At 45.9% G+C, this 16,518-nt stretch overlaps 1 protein-coding gene across 1 annotated transcript in view; it reads left to right on the forward strand.

Annotated features, from left to right (window-relative positions):
• Positions 1–8,964, forward strand: part of LOC134404412 (phospholipid-transporting ATPase VD-like) — a 32,010-nt gene extending 23,046 nt beyond the window's left edge. Inside the window, exons 13-19 of the mRNA XM_063135098.1 lie at positions 958–1,034; positions 2,331–2,456; positions 3,392–3,592; positions 5,437–5,517; positions 5,787–5,891; positions 6,268–6,455; positions 8,838–8,964. Coding sequence (XP_062991168.1) covers positions 958–1,034; positions 2,331–2,456; positions 3,392–3,592; positions 5,437–5,517; positions 5,787–5,891; positions 6,268–6,455; positions 8,838–8,964 — 905 coding nt within the window. The remainder of the gene's footprint in view (positions 1–957; positions 1,035–2,330; positions 2,457–3,391; positions 3,593–5,436; positions 5,518–5,786; positions 5,892–6,267; positions 6,456–8,837) is intronic.
• Positions 8,965–16,518: the final 7,554 nt, after the last annotated feature.

Genomic DNA, 16,518 nt, shown 5'->3' on the forward strand with positions numbered 1-16,518 from the left:
CATGCAGCTTTTTGGCACGTGGACTTAAGGACACGTGATATAGGCCTCATCTACACCAAGCAAGATATTGCACTATGGAAGTGGTATGAAAGCGGTATATAAAAGGCAGGAGCCACACTACTGCTTTATAGCTGTATTGAAGTGCACTGCAGGAGGTACACTACTACTTTATAGTGGTACTGAAGTGCACTGACATCTGTTGGGGCCCATGACACATCTACACCAAGCAGGATATAACACCATGAAAGTGGTATGAAAGTGGTTTATGGTATGTGTCATGGGCCCCAACGGTTGTCAGTGCACTTCAATACCACTATCAAGCAGTTGTGTGGCTCCTGCCTTTTATATACCACTTTCATTGTGCAATACCCTGCTTGCTGTAGATGAGGCCATGGATACAAGTCAGAACAGATACTCTGACTTGTATCCAGATCAAGTGGCAAGATTTTTGGTTTTGCATCAAATTTCGTGCATATTTTTGTGCACTTTTTCCAAAGTAGGCACCTATTGTGTGCCTTTTTTGAACTGTACAGGAGTTCTCCCATTGATTCAAATATATACCATTTTTGTATACATTTTATCAAAGTACACATTGCTGAATGCATTCTTTTGTTGTGCAAATCACATCACAAGCTCGGAAATTTACAGGCTTTGGCCGTAGATTGTGTTTGTTCTGCATTCAAGTCAGAGAGCAAATTGAGTTATTCTAGCCAAAAATGAACTAACACAAATTTCCCGTACATTCCTAGATTCAGCCCTTATTTGGAAAATACCGTTGCGAGTTAGCGAATGGTAGCAGAGAAAGGATGGGCAGGAGAAGAGATGAATTTTCCTTTCCCTCCTCTCATCATTCTCTGCTCAATCCTGCTCCCACCCCCACTCTCTGAGTCTGTGTACAAAGCAATAGTCCCCCAGGCCAATTCCATGGCAAGACTGTTCTTTTGCCTCTCTTGGAAGGTGACGGTGCCAACGACGTTAGTATGATTCAAGTTGCTGATGTTGGAATTGGAATCTCTGGCCAAGAAGGCATGCAGGTAGGATGGCTTGATGGATCCGTACATGAAAGCAGTGTTTCCAGTAGATCTGCTGGTAGGCTTGCAAGTCACATAATATATGGTCAGTGGCATTGAAAGCTGAATACTGAATATTCTCTTGCATCAATAACATGTCATCTACTGGAAAGACAAATGCCATGGTATAAAAATGTAAGGTCTTGAGAACTATGTCCTCGTACAATACTATATCAGGTTCTACCATAGCTTTAGGTTCCTAGGAAATAAAGTATGTGTTAGGAGAACATGCCTGGAAATCAGAGGGTCCCCAAGCATGAGTATCTTCATGGGGTGTCTTCACTAAAGCAGGCTTGGCTAGATATCCAAGACACTTAAAGAGCATTTCCTGGGGTTGCTTTAGTGCTCAGCAGCTATCTACTCATCTGAGCTATTTTCTTAATTTATGGGGCAGTGGCCCTGTTCAGAAGACACCTTACACAATGCTTAAGGCATTTTGGCTTAAGCACCATGGTTAAAGCTGTGGTTTAAGGTGTCTTCTGAACAGGGCCACTGAAATGTATCTTGACGTTAAATCAGAAGGACAGAAGTGGATGAACTGTTAATGAATAGGGCACTAAATAATAGAGAATTAATAAATGATGTTTAACAAAAAGGATGGAAATATAAGTAAAAGAGGAGAGATTGGGGCAGAACTAAGATGGACAGCTGATTGAGAAGAAGGTTGAGGGGTAGAGGGTAGGTCAAAAAGAAGAAAAGCTTGGCTCATTGCCAGGTACGAAGCCTATGTGGAGCTTTATTTTTTGACTGACGATGTGGAGACAAGATCAAGATATAAAAAATTATGCAGAATAGATAGGAAGAAAGTGGATAGAATGATGTTTTGCTCCCTCTCATAATACTAGAACCTGGGGTCATCCCATGAAGCTGCATGGTAGGAGATTCAGGATAGCTAAAAGGAAATAGTTTGATTATGGGATTTACTACCACAAGATAGCTTGAAAAGATTGCTTTATATTACCTCCAGCATTGGTCATTATGCCTCTATGTACTAGTTGCTGAACATGAGCAGGAGGGTGCTTTCCGTAAGCATCTGGTGGGCACTGTGAAGAGAACACTGAACTAGATTGCCCCATGCTTTGCTCCAATGTGGCTCTTCTTGGGGTTTTATGCTCCCACGTGCAGTTGGCATCAGGGGGTAGCAGGGGGCAGGGAGACAAGTGATAGTCAATCTGTTAGTCTACAAAAGTCCATGGAAGCCTTCATTCTCTAGCTATCTTCTTGGTTGCTCTATTTTACTTCCTTTGTGTTTGCTTTCAGGCTGTGTTGGCAAGCGATTTTGCTATTTCTCAGTTCAAACAACTCAGCAAGCTGCTATTTGTCCATGGCCACTGGTGCTACACCCGATTGGCTAATATGGTCCTTTACTTTTTCTACAAGAATTTGGTATGTTGCTACCCAAGGATGCCATAATACTTTTGACAGAGTGGGAAAACAGTTCCTTAATGCTTAGAAACATGAGGATGATACTAGTAGGTTCTGTATTCAGATTCTGGTAGCAAAAATGGAGTCTGCCCATCTGCCTTGGGTTAAGGATCAGTGCTCCCGAGGCATTTAAAATCTATTAAACATGGACTGGGCCAAAAAGCTATCTCTCAGCATTAATGAGACATTGTGACAGGTTGGCTCTGTATTGAAATGTACAAATTATCAAAGGGATCTTTTTATGTAGTTCCTGAAACAGGCTGTTCTTGCCAGCTGTGGTGATGACCTTGAACTGTTGGGCTTTGAGGTTTTGTCTTGTTTTGGAGCTCAGAGCCTACCTTGGCCTTGTACTTAGGTTCTGGGTCAAGGTCCTTTTCTTTTCTTCTCACCATATTCCTTCTGGGAAATGTGTGTTTTGTGACCATCCATGCCCATTATGGCAGCCATTTTATGAATGAGACATCCCCTGTGGCAGCCATTTTTTGAGGGCACCCATGACACTCTCTCAAAATGTCACATGTGTCCTTTGTTCCAAAATGGTTGAAGACTCCTGAATATGAAATTCCAGGAAAGCAGGGGCAGTATAAGATTCTTCTTACATGTAGCTGGAGGCTACAGCAGTTTGAGCTACCGTGTATCGAGTTTTTAATAGGCTATTACAAGGTTAGCTCTTCTCTTCTGTTCTCAGCTGTTATTAAACTTGTCTGTCATAGCTTCTCCAAAGAACCGTAGGAATTCAGTGCTGAGAAATATTAGAAATCTTTACTGCTCAAAATTATTTCCAGTGCTTTGGGGCTATGGGCTTGGCACAGTTAGATTTGAAACATTAACATGCTACACTCCTGTAGAATCATTTGACTTCCTACACCTGAAATTTCTCTGTCTCATCATAACAGGCATATGTAGGCCTCCTCTTCTGGTATCAGTTCTTCTGTGGATTTTCGGGAAGCTCCATGACTGATTACTGGAGTTTGATTTTCTTCAACCTCCTGTACACATCAGTACCCCCCATCATTTATGGGGTGTTAGACAAAGATGTCTCAGCTGAAATGCTTTTACGGAGGCCAGAACTTTACACAGCTGGACAAAGAAATGAGGTATTTCTTAGGTTGGCACAAGTGCTTGAAAGTTATTGAAGTGACACCTGTGCTCTTGGTGACACAGTCCTTGCCACTTGAAATTGAATTTGAATATGTATTCCCTGTTATTAGATGCATTAAATGCATTCCCTATTATTCAATAATCTGATTGGGATGGATAGATGAAAGGCATCAATCTTTGCTAAGTTGCCAGTGTACAAATGTTGGTGGCCTTAGGAGGGTAGGAGAGATTATATATGAGACAGTAATTTGGTGCATCATTTGATGTTCTCACTGGCTGCCACATTGACTGCTATTTTCTGTACCATGTTGAGGGAATCTTCAGCAAAATGTGGCCCTCATTCTAGACTGTGTGCTAGAAAGAAATGCTGTAAAAGTCAGCCTGAAAATCTAAAGGAGAGCCTTCAGACTAGGCAAATAAGTAAATCTGAAGTGAAATTATTTGTCTAAAGTGGCACAGCAGATCTGTTTTAGAGGTGTGAATGCAACGTAGATCACAGAATCTGTTAGTAACTCCCAGCATAGTGTCCGTAAGTAAATTTCACAAGATGTTCTTGATTATGAGTACCACGGTTCGATTGGTTCCTTCAAAATGAAGATATCTCTTTCTGATTCCTGTTTTGCAGCTTAAAACTTGCATTTAAGTACCAATGAATCTTGGTATGATAACTTGGTTTGCATCCTCTCATTTCAATATCTCATGATGCAGTTTGGCATAGAGGAGATCAACTGACACAGGCCTCAGCTAGACCTACCTTTTAATCCATGACAGAGGCGGGAAGATCGCGCGATGTGATTATCGCGAGATCCCTCGTCTGTTTACATGTGAGGCACGACGACCTCAGGAGGACAGGCGTTGCACCTGCCATTTTTTTTAAAGTGACACGAGCGCTCCAGCGCTGAAAGCTAAGTTTTTTTTTTAAAAAAAACGCTTTCATCTCCCAACTCCCCGCACCCTACTCCTGATGGGCGCAGCGCTCCTGAGGAGTGCTGCACCCCGTGCGAGGAATCACACGGAGATGGGTCAACCTGCGGCAATGGGCGACATGCTCAGCCCAAGACCGCAGAAAAACCAGGCCCAAAGTGGAGGGCTCTATCCCGGGGCAAGGGAGGGAAGATCGCTCCCTGATCCCGAGATCCCCTGTGCGTCATATGGACGCACAGGGATGATCCCGGGGTTCACCCCGGGATAAAGCCCCATCTAGCTAAGGCCTGAGATTCCCACTGAAGACTGAGAACTGAGGCTCCTTCACATGGAGCTTATGGAGCACAATCAAGATCAATAACTCCCTAAGTTTGCGGGTCCTTTTCATGACGCTGTCATCCATTTTGTAGAATTATTCCGCCATGATTTAGCTCCTTGAAAATGAAATAACGAATACTCACCAACATCAAAGGGCTCGTGTATTTCCAGGATAGAGCTATATTGCTGCAATGCTGCAGCACCATCTGCTGGCTGTATAATTGGAATATATGCAACTCCCCACAAAGGAAACAGCCAAAAAAGGTGGGGGAATGGGGAAGGCATGTGTATTGTGCCCATTGTAATCCCAGAAAGACTACTAAGAAGCACATGTAGTTCATTATTTAATGTTTGTGAACTGCCCAGAGAGCTCCGGCTATTGGGCGGTATAGAAATGTAATAAATAAATAAATAAATAAATAAATGTAGAGAAGCCCTGAGTCTTAGATGGTGATGCTGTCCATGGCTGCCAAGTACCCCTCTTGACAACTCACCAGGGGGAGGTTCAGGCCTTTGAACATGCAGATAACTCAAAATTACTAGAATCCGTAATGGCCAAAGCTAAGATGTATTTTTTTCTTCTGTGTTTCCTTTTCAGCCGTACGTGAGATCAGCCTTTGCAGGCAACATAGCAGATGCTTTTTATCAAAGCTTTGTTTGCTTTTTTATCCCTTACTTTGTAAGTATTAGGAGTTCCCCCCTCTTGCCACTGTCTCTGTTCTTTTACCTTTCTTTTAAAAACAAGGTGGAGCCATTTCCCCCTCTTTATTTGTATGTTTAAACTTCCTCCATATTCACAAGAATAATCATATTTGTTTTTGGAATATGAAAAACCAACCAGTAGCCTTACAGGGCTTTGTGTTCTTACAGCAGCCTCCTTTATGGACTTGGTTGGAAAGATAGGCACGGAGTACATGAATAACAGTTTCAATAATTGTTCCTTTGCAGACCTTCCTTAACTCTGACATTGACATCTACTCTTTTGGTAGTGTAATGAACACTTCCATGTTCTTTATCATCATGCTACACCTCGTCATTGAAAGTAAAACTTTGGTGAGTGAATTGCTTATTATTCTACAGCTGAATTCACAAATTATTCTTAAACAGGGCTGAGTCACCATTTATCACCTCACAGGCCATGTGCCTACACAATGGTGAGCCAGGATTTCCCAGCATCGCAAGCTGTGTGCTGGTGCACTCAACCCATTCCCTCCTGCTTGGCTCCACCCAGTAGCACAAGCGGCGAAAGTAGTGGTGCAGGACCGCAGGTGAACATTGAGCTTTTAAGCAAGTCCTCAGCTCTTAGGAGGGTTGAGAAGCAATACTGGTTAGGAATTGTGTGTGTCTGTCTGAGCCCAAAACTCTGCTTTTCAGTTCATCAGAATTCGATTTCATTCTGTTTGTTCTTCTGTTTTTTAATTTATTTCAGAACTGGATACACTGGGTTGTTTTAGCTGGTAACGTCCTTTTGTTCTTCGTTATTAATGGGACTTTTGGAGCTACCTGCATCCTCTGCAATCCACCAGCCAACCAGTACTGGATTATGGAGAGACAGATGTCTAATCCAATGGTGTATCTGATGTGCTTCATCACAGTTATCGTGGCTCTTCTTCCAAGGTATTTTCCTTCTCTGGAACCAAACATTTTGGGGTAGATAGAAATTCATGTTTGTGGGACCCACTATGCTATGGCGCAAGCAACATTTCACATATGATGAAACAGCAAACCTGAGTTTGCCATTACATATAAACTCAAGAGGGAGCTGCAGCCACAGCTAATTCTGGCCATCTGCTAAGTGTGCCTGTGCAATAGATGTCTTTTCAAATGCCTGCTTGTTACATTCACATTAGGCGTTCACTTAAAAAAACCATCTCAATGTCCAAGACCTTTTGACTCAGAAACATGGTAAGGAAGAGCTATCCCAGTCAAAGTCAAACAAGAAGATTTCCTTCCTCATGTTAAGTCTAGCTTTGATGGAGCTGGTTAACCTTTGCCTGTCCTATATCACTTCAGGCTTCAGGTGGGGGATCGCATGATTGAAGGTTCTTACACACCAGGATCAATCCCTCTGCATAGAAAGCTATGTGTCAGGAAGAAGAGGCCTATTCTAGTCTGGACACAGGGAAATCTTTTTCTCCCAATCTCAAAATATTAGAATCAGGACAAGCCTATGAAGCTCTGTGGTGGAAAAATCACAGTTGTTAGGCTGGACTTCAACACTTGGATTACGCTAATAGTAATGGTGATAAACTAGTGGAAACAATGACCTCCCATTGCCACCATTATCCTCCTCTACTTCCCTGCCCCCGGGCAGCTGCTGCATGCTCCCCCATCAGTGGCTTGCTCTGAGGGGTCCTTCCTCAGAGTGAGGTGTTGGCAGGGAGGTGGCCTTGGAGACTGCCTGAGCTGCAGCAGCACAGGGGATCTCAAAGGTCTCCTTTGCTGGAATGCCTAGCTCTGAGGAAGGACCCCTCAGAGCAAGTCATGTACACCAGGCAGGCTCTCTGGAGAGCTATGCTGGGTGCTCTCCAGACACAGCAGGAGAGTAGGCAGCATGACTCTCCAGAGCGCAGACCAATGCTTCCCTTTGGGAAGCCCTGAGAACATCAGCTCTCCAGAGGATGTCCCCTACCCACCCTATGCCTTGCTCTTCATGGTGCACCAGCTTTGGTTCCCACTAGTGCAACTAGGGCAGGGAGGTGGAGTCTCAGTGGTCTGTCAAGTTTCTATTGCCCTTTCTAGGTCGTAAAGTGGGTGTTTCGGACCAAATAGGGATTCTGTTGGCCTACTGCCTGCCCCACTGTTCATCAGTCTCCCTTTGTGAACTAGCTGAGGGGGTCTTGGGGTTGGTGCTGGAAGATCTACAGCTTCTTGTGCTGGGAGACTTCAGCATACACGCTGAGGCCACCTTGTCGGAAGTAGCTCAGGACGTCATGGCAACCATGGGTTTGTCTCCGTCGCAATTAGTATCTGGCCCCACTCATTTTCATCTCCCATGCTTTTTAACCACTGAGATTGTTTGGATTTTTGGAGTTCACTGCCACCAGTATGCTGGGGACACCCAACTCTAACTCTGCTTTCCATCCAAATCCAAGGATCCTAGTTGGTATCTGATGTTAGTAATGGACTGGAGAAGAGCAAACAAATTGAAGCTTAATTCAGACTAGGGATGTGCGAAATCACCTGTGCCCATGGCTGCTCACCTGGGCAGACGCTCGCCCGTGGCTGTCCACCCTCTCACTGTGCTCTACAGATGTGTTTTGAGGCTCAGCGTGGCCTGGCAAGTGCTTGGCAGCTGCCCACAACCACTCATTAAATTGTACCCTTTCCCCTGATGCCATCATGGTGGCTGCCATTGGCACAAAAGGGGGTAATATGCAATTTCCAGAACATTCCCCCCACCCCCGTACCAATGTGGGCCTTAGAGTGTGAATGACAGATGTCAACAGTGTTCCTGCTAATTAAGAAATACTGGGGCTACATTTCCACAATCCCTGGTTCTAATACACCACTGTTTGTATCGGACCCTTCCTCCAAAAAACCTTATTTACAAGGGAGGGAGGGAGAGAGATTTGCCAAAGGCCACTCAAAGAACGTTATAGCTTGCAGGGATTTGGCCTTTGGCTTTCCTATGTCTTACGCCAACGCGCTCTAGCCAGGATCTCAGGATTTTGTTACATCCTGAACATTTTCAGTCAGGATGTGGTAAGAAGAATATAAATAAATTCTTGACCATCCATAATCCCCAAACCATTATCTGGACATCAGTTTTTAATTGGTTTCAGCATGATATGGTACTAGCATTGTTGGGACTAAGTAGTTTTGAGTTGTGATCTAACTCCAGTTTCTCGGTGGGGAGGGAGACAAAGAGCTTTATGGCCTCTTGGGTAGTGAGAGCCTATTCTGTCCTCATTCACAATAGTACTATTCCACAAAAGGCCACTTGCCCCAAGCATATTTCATCCATGCCAACACATCTTATTGGCCTTTCCATTGTAGGTTTATGTTCAGGGTGATCCAATCCACCGTATTCCCAAATCCGCTGGTGGAAGCCAGGCAGCTTGAAGGAACGGCCCTTAAAGGAGGGAAGCGTTTGCTGCACAATCCAAGAGTAGTCCCAGTGTGAGGGGAAGAATGGATCACCAGGAGACAAATGGGAATTCTGCGCCTGACAGTCAGTGGAAGGCCAAACGAAGAGGCTTCAAAGTTTTTTTATTTTTTTGTCTTTTTTGCTAATGTAAGCCGCTCTGAGAGCCTTTTTTGGCTGAGGAGCGGAGTATAAATATGATAAATAAATAAATAAATAAATAAAGTTCAGACCCTGTGGAATCATTTCTTGTTGCCACCGAAATTAAATCTAAGTATCTTCCTTCCTCTTCTGCTTGAACCTGGACTTCTGCCAGTATTTGGTTGTTAAACAGGATTTGCACATTATGTTTTGATTTGTACATTGATGGTGCTATATGAATAAATAATAATAATAATAATTTTGCACAAATTCTGCTGATATCAAATCTGGGCCTCCTGCCAGAGTTGATTTCATTGCATTCTATTTCCCCTTCCCCCCTTCATTTCTTCTCCTTTTCCTATTCCTTTTTCTTTCTTTATTTGCCCCTCCCCTCTCTCTTCTATTTTGGTTATATGTATAACCACACACACACATATTCTTTCTTTTTTATTTTATTTTCAAATTCAATTATTATTCATACGTTTGTGTAATGTTAAAAGTTTTCTCAGTTTCAATGCTGAGAAATATTCTGATGCTTTCTGAAATTCTTCTAAATGGAAACTAAGGATGTATTTATTATGTTACCTATGTTACTTATGTGCGGCAACCAGGAAGTCTAAGTGCGGCCTAGACTTCCTGGTTGAACCGCGGGCTCAATTGAAGAAGCCGACGGACCGCGGACAGAGGCAGGTAAGGGAGAGGAGGGGTTTTTTTACCGGGCCCTGACGCTGTCGCTGCATTGGCGACAGCGACAGCGGCAGGGCCCGGTAAACCCCACTTACCTTTCCGGCGGAGCTCCGGATCGAGGCGAAGGATCCGCCTTCACCTCGATCCTCTTCGCCACGCTCTGCCGGCCCCCCAATCCTCTTCGCCTCCGCCTTAAGGGGAGGCGAAACACCCCACTCCGCTTCTAATTCGCCGGTCTGATTAGAAGCGGCGCACATCCCTAGTTTTTAGCTGTTTTTCCTACTTGGGCGGGACACCAGGCAAGGATGTCCACTTTCCCCACTGATCTCCAATTTACTTTTGGAACCCCTGGCAGGTGCTATTAGACCAATCGTTAGTATTCACGATTTTGTGCATGCTGGCTTAGAATTTAACATTATTCTTTATGCTGATGATCTTTAGCTCTTTATGTAAAAACTCTGGTTATCGGTTCCAGCTTCGATGAACCTGATTAATATTTTTGTAAAAGAGATGTAAAATGCAATAGCAGATGTAAAACAGCAGAGCAAAAGACTGGCATGCTGCTACCTGGCACTGGAAAGAGCACAACATAGGCACCAGGCAAACCTCTCTAGGAAGCTCATACCATAACTAGGGTGCCACAACAGAAAAGGCCCTTCTCCTCATAGCCACCGCCATCACTACTTCTGGCAGGTGTTCCCAGGGAAGGACCCCTGAAGATGACCTTACATATGGGAGGGGATGATCCTTTGGGTAACCAGGCTCCAAGCCATTTAGGGCTTTCAATGTAAATACTTTGAATCAAGCCTGGAAGCGAATTGGCAGCCAGTGTACCTGGGAAAGTACTGGCATAATATGATCTTGTTGGCCAGTCTCGTTAACAATTTGCTGCCCTGTTTTGGACTAGCTGAAGTTTTCCTACATTTTCAAAGGCAGCCCCACTTATAATGCATTGCAGTAATCCAGACCAGAGGTATCAGAGCATGGATAACCGTAGCTAGGATTTCTCCCACCGGAAAAGGGTGTAGTTGGTATATTAGCCTAAGATGATAAAAGGTGCTCCGTGCCACTAAATTCACAAGTGACAGTTCTGGGTCCTAAAGCAACCCCACCCCCAAACTACGAATCTGACTCTTTAGGAGGACTGCAGTCATCTCCAGAAAAGGTTGAACTGAGATGAGCAACTCCTTCTCACCAGACTAAGAGGCAATAGAACGGCCGTAAAGGTTGCCACAAATGGGTTGGTTAAGCACTGGAAGAGCACAGAGCTTAGCTTAGCAGGGATACCTTCATCTTCGTGTTACTGGTATCAGTGGCAGTCGTGGCTAGATTGAGAAAAATGGGAATAGTGGTATGACCAGGTCCAAAATGAAGGATGAGGTCATTGGCTTCATGTGTGTTATAAAAGGCCAGGATTTGATCTGTTTCGGAAAGAGATCCTGGGAGAACGAGAAACCTGCCATACGTGCTTCAGCTGGCCTTGCCCACCAGGCCTTCCAGTTAGGTCAATACAAACTTTTGATATTGATAATTGAGTTGAGAGGAGCCAAGGTTTTATTATCTTAGGGTGATCATATTTTGGAAACCAAAAAGGAGGACAACATAAAATCATAGTATAGAAGAGTTGGAATGGAAGGGGCCTATAAGGCCATTGAGTCCTCAGTGCAGGAATCCACCTTAAAGCATACCTGAAAGGTGGCTATCCAGCTGCCTCCTGAATGGCTCTAGTGTGGGAGAGCCTACAACCTCCCTAGGTAACTGGTTCCATTGTTGTACTGCTCTCAGTCAGGAAGTTTTTCCTGATGTCCAGCTGGAATCTGGCTTCCTGTAACTTGAGCCCATTATTCCATGTCCTGCACTCTGGGATTATTGAGAAGACATCCTGGCCCTCTTCTGTGGGGAGGGCCAGGATTCAAGTATTTGAAGAGTGCTATCATATCTCCCCTCAAACTTCTCTTCTCCAGGCTAAACATGCCCAGTTCTTTCAGTCTCTCCTCATAGGGCTTTGTTTCCAGACCCCTGATTATCCTCGTTGCCCTCCTCTGAACACTCTCCAGCTTGTCTGCATCCTTCTTGCATGGTTTGGAAGCTATACTTCTATTAATGCAGCCCAAAATAGCATTTGCGCTTTTTTGCAGCCATATCACACTGTTGGATCATATTCAGCTTGTGACCTACAACAATTCCAAGTATCCCCCATCTTGTAACTGTTCATTTGGTTTCTTTTTCCTAGATGTAGAACTTGGCATTTATCCCTATTAAATTTCATTCTGTTGTTTTCAGCCCAGCACTCCAGCCTATCAAGATCACTTTGAAGTTTGTTTCTGACTTCCAGGGTATTAGCTATCCCACCCAATTTTGTGTCATCTGCAAATCTGATAAGCGTTCCCTGCACCTCTTTGTCCAAATCATTAATAAAAAAGTTAAAGAGCACTGGGCCCAGGACTGAGCCTTGTTGTACCCCGCTCGTTACCTCCCCCCAGTTTGAGAAAGTACCATTGATAAGCACTGTTTGAGTCCGATTCTGTAGCCAACTGTGTATCTTCACTCGCAGTAGTTTGAGGATGCTTTACATGATGTTGTCATCCTCCAGGGTCTCTCCTGTGCCTCACAAAGTCTAGTATTCTTGTGAATCGTAGCATGAAACCCTGCTGTATTTGTGCAATTCTGCAATACCTCATCGCCACCTGGTGGTTGTGCCATTCAACATAAAAGCCACCTTATTCAGTAATGCTACATTTTCTGTACTGAAAGGTAGCCTTCAGCACTGCCAATACAATGAGTAGGAGGGTATCCAAGTTGTGGGCTTGTGGCAGAATCCAAAAGGGTGCTTACATCTCCACTGATTCTGTTGCGCACGTGGTGGGTCCTACTGCTTCTGTTGCGTGAGGAGGGATCACCACTTGCACAGTGGGCATATAGGGCTTTCCAGTTGAAGCCTTGAAATGAGCATTTCTCAATTAGGACAGGTGATTCCTCAATTAGGACAGGGTGGTGGACCTGCCCCATTCCAAAACATTCTGGTTGACTGGGAAGCACAGAATCTTCATTCCGCAAGTGGTGGGTCCTGCTTGCGAATGGGAGTTGGCAGGGTGGAAAGGAATCAGCAGAGGCAAACACACTTCATTGGATTCCACCCATGATCTGTCCAATTTATGCACAGATCCTAAGGATAAAGCTGTTTTTAATCAAAACTGGGCTCTAAGCCCAAGGTGACTTATGTTTCTTCATTCTCAAAATCCAGTCTTGCCATCATTCTGCCTTAGATGTTAACAGAGCAGTTAGGCTTTATAGCCTCAGCTTTGGAACAGACACGCCGTTGTTAACTAAAGATAGGCAGAAAGTTGTTTAACAAAGGCTATGTGGCTTCTGGGGCTTCTCCCCAAGACAGGTTAAAGTTCACTGTACAACAGGGCAACACCTTCCAGGTGAGGCTGCGCAGAGTGGCCACTTGGCCATCATTCCTTTGCCGGGCATTACAGGGTAAGTGACCCCTTGCTTCACCTGGCCGTGTTTGGTTCCAGACCAAATGGATTTGCTCCATTTCAGGCCATCCTGAAAATTCCCTTGACTCAGTGCCTTCTGTAAAGGAAACCAGACCCAGCCAAGCTGGCCTTCCACTGGATTTTGCACAGATCCCCGGAATAACGCACACAGCTCTCAATTTAGAGGTTTAAGCCCAATATTTATTTATTAGGTATGAGGCAAGCAAAATACAGGATTAGCTACTAAAATCATGAAGACATACTAGAATACATTGAACCCCAACACCAGCAAACTAAAACAATGTTTCAAAATCATACGTCACCCAGCCATGGAGTCTGCCAGCTCAGAACAACAGGCCCCTTATTTTGTATCCCTTTATAGTACTAAACTACTCTTTTCCCCCCTCCCTCCGGTTCTCCCCCGATGAGGTATTTCACACTTCTCCTGAGATGTTAATTTTCTCAAGGACGCCCGGCCTGGACTGAGCGGAGCCAGGATGTACCCAAACGCCCACGGGCAGCTGGCCGATTATCTCCTGATCCTAAAACCAACGACAGGACATTTACATTTCTTAAAAACAGCTATTCCATGTATGACTTAACCCCTTCCTTACACCTCCCCCCTTAAGATGGCATTTCCAGAAAAGGCCATCTTCCCTTAAAATTATTTTTTTACCCCCGACTCTCACAACCCTCTTTTCGCTTGTGCCCACGCAGGGGCCGGGGTTTGTCTCCTCCCAACCCTCCCTTCTCCCCCCGGCTGAAACTCCAGGACAGCCCGTCCGTCACCATGTTCTCTTTGCCTCTGATGTGGGAAATGGTAAAATCAAAGTCTTGGAGAGCCAAGCTCCACCGGAGCAGCTTTTGGTTGGTGTTTTTTACCCTGGCTAACCAGCAGAGAGGAGAATGATCAGTTTGAATCTGGAAGGGTTTCCCCACAAACAGGGTCTCAATTTGCTCACAGCCCACACTATAGCCAAACATTCCTTCTCAATTGTGGCAAGCGCCCTTTCTCGCAGCAACAGCTTTTTACTAACAAACGCTATGGGCTGCAGCAGCCCCCCCTCGCCTTCCTGCAACAACACGGCTCCAAGCCCGGCTTCGGAAGCATCAGTTTGGACTATACAGGGACGGTCAAAGTCCGGCGCTCGCAGCACCGGAACTTGCTGAAGCCTGTCCTTTAACCCCTCGAACGCCCTCTGGCACGTCTCCGTCCAGCGCACCCGAATAGGCTGCCTTTTCCGGCACAGCTCCATCAAGGGGGCCGCCAGCTGGCTAAAATTCGGGACAAACCTCCGATTGTAACCTGCCAGCCCGAGGAAGGATTGGACCTGCTTCTTGGTCTGGGGAGTGGGCCATTGCTGGATGGCCTCCACCTTGGCCTCCATAGGCTTCAAAGCTCCCTGCCCCACTTTATGACCCAGATACGTCACCTCCCCTCTCCCGAACTGGCACTTGGAGGCCTTCACGGTTAAGCCGGCCTCCCGTAGCCGCCCCAACACTTGCCCCAAGTGCGCCAAGTGCTGTTCCCATGTGTCACTAAACACGGCCACGTCATCAAAATAAACGCACGAAAAAGCCCCCAGGCCATCCAGAACCTGGTCCATAAGCCTCTGAAAGCAACCCGGAGCTGACGAGAGCCCGAATGGAAGAACCGTGAACTGGTAGTGGCCTCATGGGGTGGAGAAGGCGGACTTTACGGCGGCATCTTCGTCTAATGGCACCTGCCAATAACCCTTGGTTAGATCTAAGGTAGAAATAAACTTTGCCTTTCCCAGCGTCTCAATCAAATCATCGGTGTGCAGCATCGGATAAGCCTCCACCGTCGTCACGCTATTTAACTTTCTAAAGTCCACACAAAAACGAACCGATCCGTCCTTTTTACTAGGGGTGTGCACGGACCCCCCGCTCCGCTTCACTTCCAGATCCGTCATTTTCGGATCAGGCCGCTTCGCCCCGCCCCCGCTCCGCCCACTTCCGCTCCGCTCCGAGCTCCGGATCCGGTTTCCCAGAATCCCAAGTTACCCATTTTGCCTATCCCCTCCTCCAACTTTGGGATCATGGGATCATGACCGGGAGCTGACTCTGCCCCTCAGCCCTTTGAAAAAGGTATTTTTCCCGCCGATTTTTTAAAAAATTCTAGCACGCGACCCGCACCACGCAGAAAGTTGAGAGCAGTCTCAAAATGACCCCCATCCACGACTCTCTGAGCACAAGAATTTCCAGAACGATAGCTTAAAAAACAACCCAGTTAACCCCAATTCTTTTCCGCAATGCAATCCTATGGGCGAAAACCGCCGTTTGAGCCGCGCTGTCCGTTTGTTTACCCAATTTTTAAAAAATTCTAGCACGCGACCCGCACCACGCAGAGAGGTGAGAGTAGTCTCAAAATGACCCCCATCCACGACTCTCTGAGCACAAGAATTTCCAGAACGATAGCTTCAAAAACAACCCAGTTATCCCCGATTATTTCCCACAATGCAATCCTATGGGCGAAATGTTTTCAAGATGGCGATCAGAGCGCTCCGCGGAAAAAGAAGCGCTCCGAAAATGGGCGCTTCTCTTCGCCTTGCTTCTAGGGGTCCGCAGTCCGCTTCTACTCCGCCTCTGGGTAAGGCGGAGCAGGCCAATTCGCTACTGCTTCTACGCTCCTAATTGGAGCGGAGCACATGCCTACTTTTTACCCACGAGCACCAGGGGGGAAGACCAAGGGCTCTGACTTTTCTCAATCACTCCCATGGCCAGCATTCTCTCCACTTCCTTGTTAACCACCTCCAGCTGCTTACCGTTTAACCGGTGGGGTGGGGATTGAATAGGGGGATGCTTCCCGGTGTTAATGGAATGCTTAGCCAACGACGTACGCCCTGGTAAACCCGAAAACAACTCCTTAAACTCCCGCAAGCAACGCCTCAACTTTCTTCTCTGCAGCGCGCTCAGTTCTTCCGGAACCTGAACCTCCTCCAGCCCCTCAGTCTTTCGGTAGTTTGCCAAAACGTCCAAACCGGCTCCATCTCCCCCCAACTCTTCCTCGCCCACCTGGCTAACTCGCACCCCCCGTTCCCGGAACGGCTTCATCATGTTCATGTGAAAAACCTTCGCCCGACGCTGACTCTCTGGATCCCGCAACAAATAATTGACCTCATTCAACTTTTTCTCCACCACCAAAGGCCCTTCCCATCTAACTGCCAGCTTCTCCGGTTTTATCGGCTTTAACACTAGAACCTTTTCTCCCACCTGGAACACCCGCTGTCTCACCTGCCTATCATACCACCTCTTCTGG

This window comes from Elgaria multicarinata, chromosome 10, assembly GCF_023053635.1.
Source record: "Elgaria multicarinata webbii isolate HBS135686 ecotype San Diego chromosome 10, rElgMul1.1.pri, whole genome shotgun sequence".
Lineage (NCBI taxonomy): Eukaryota > Metazoa > Chordata > Lepidosauria > Squamata > Anguidae > Elgaria > Elgaria multicarinata.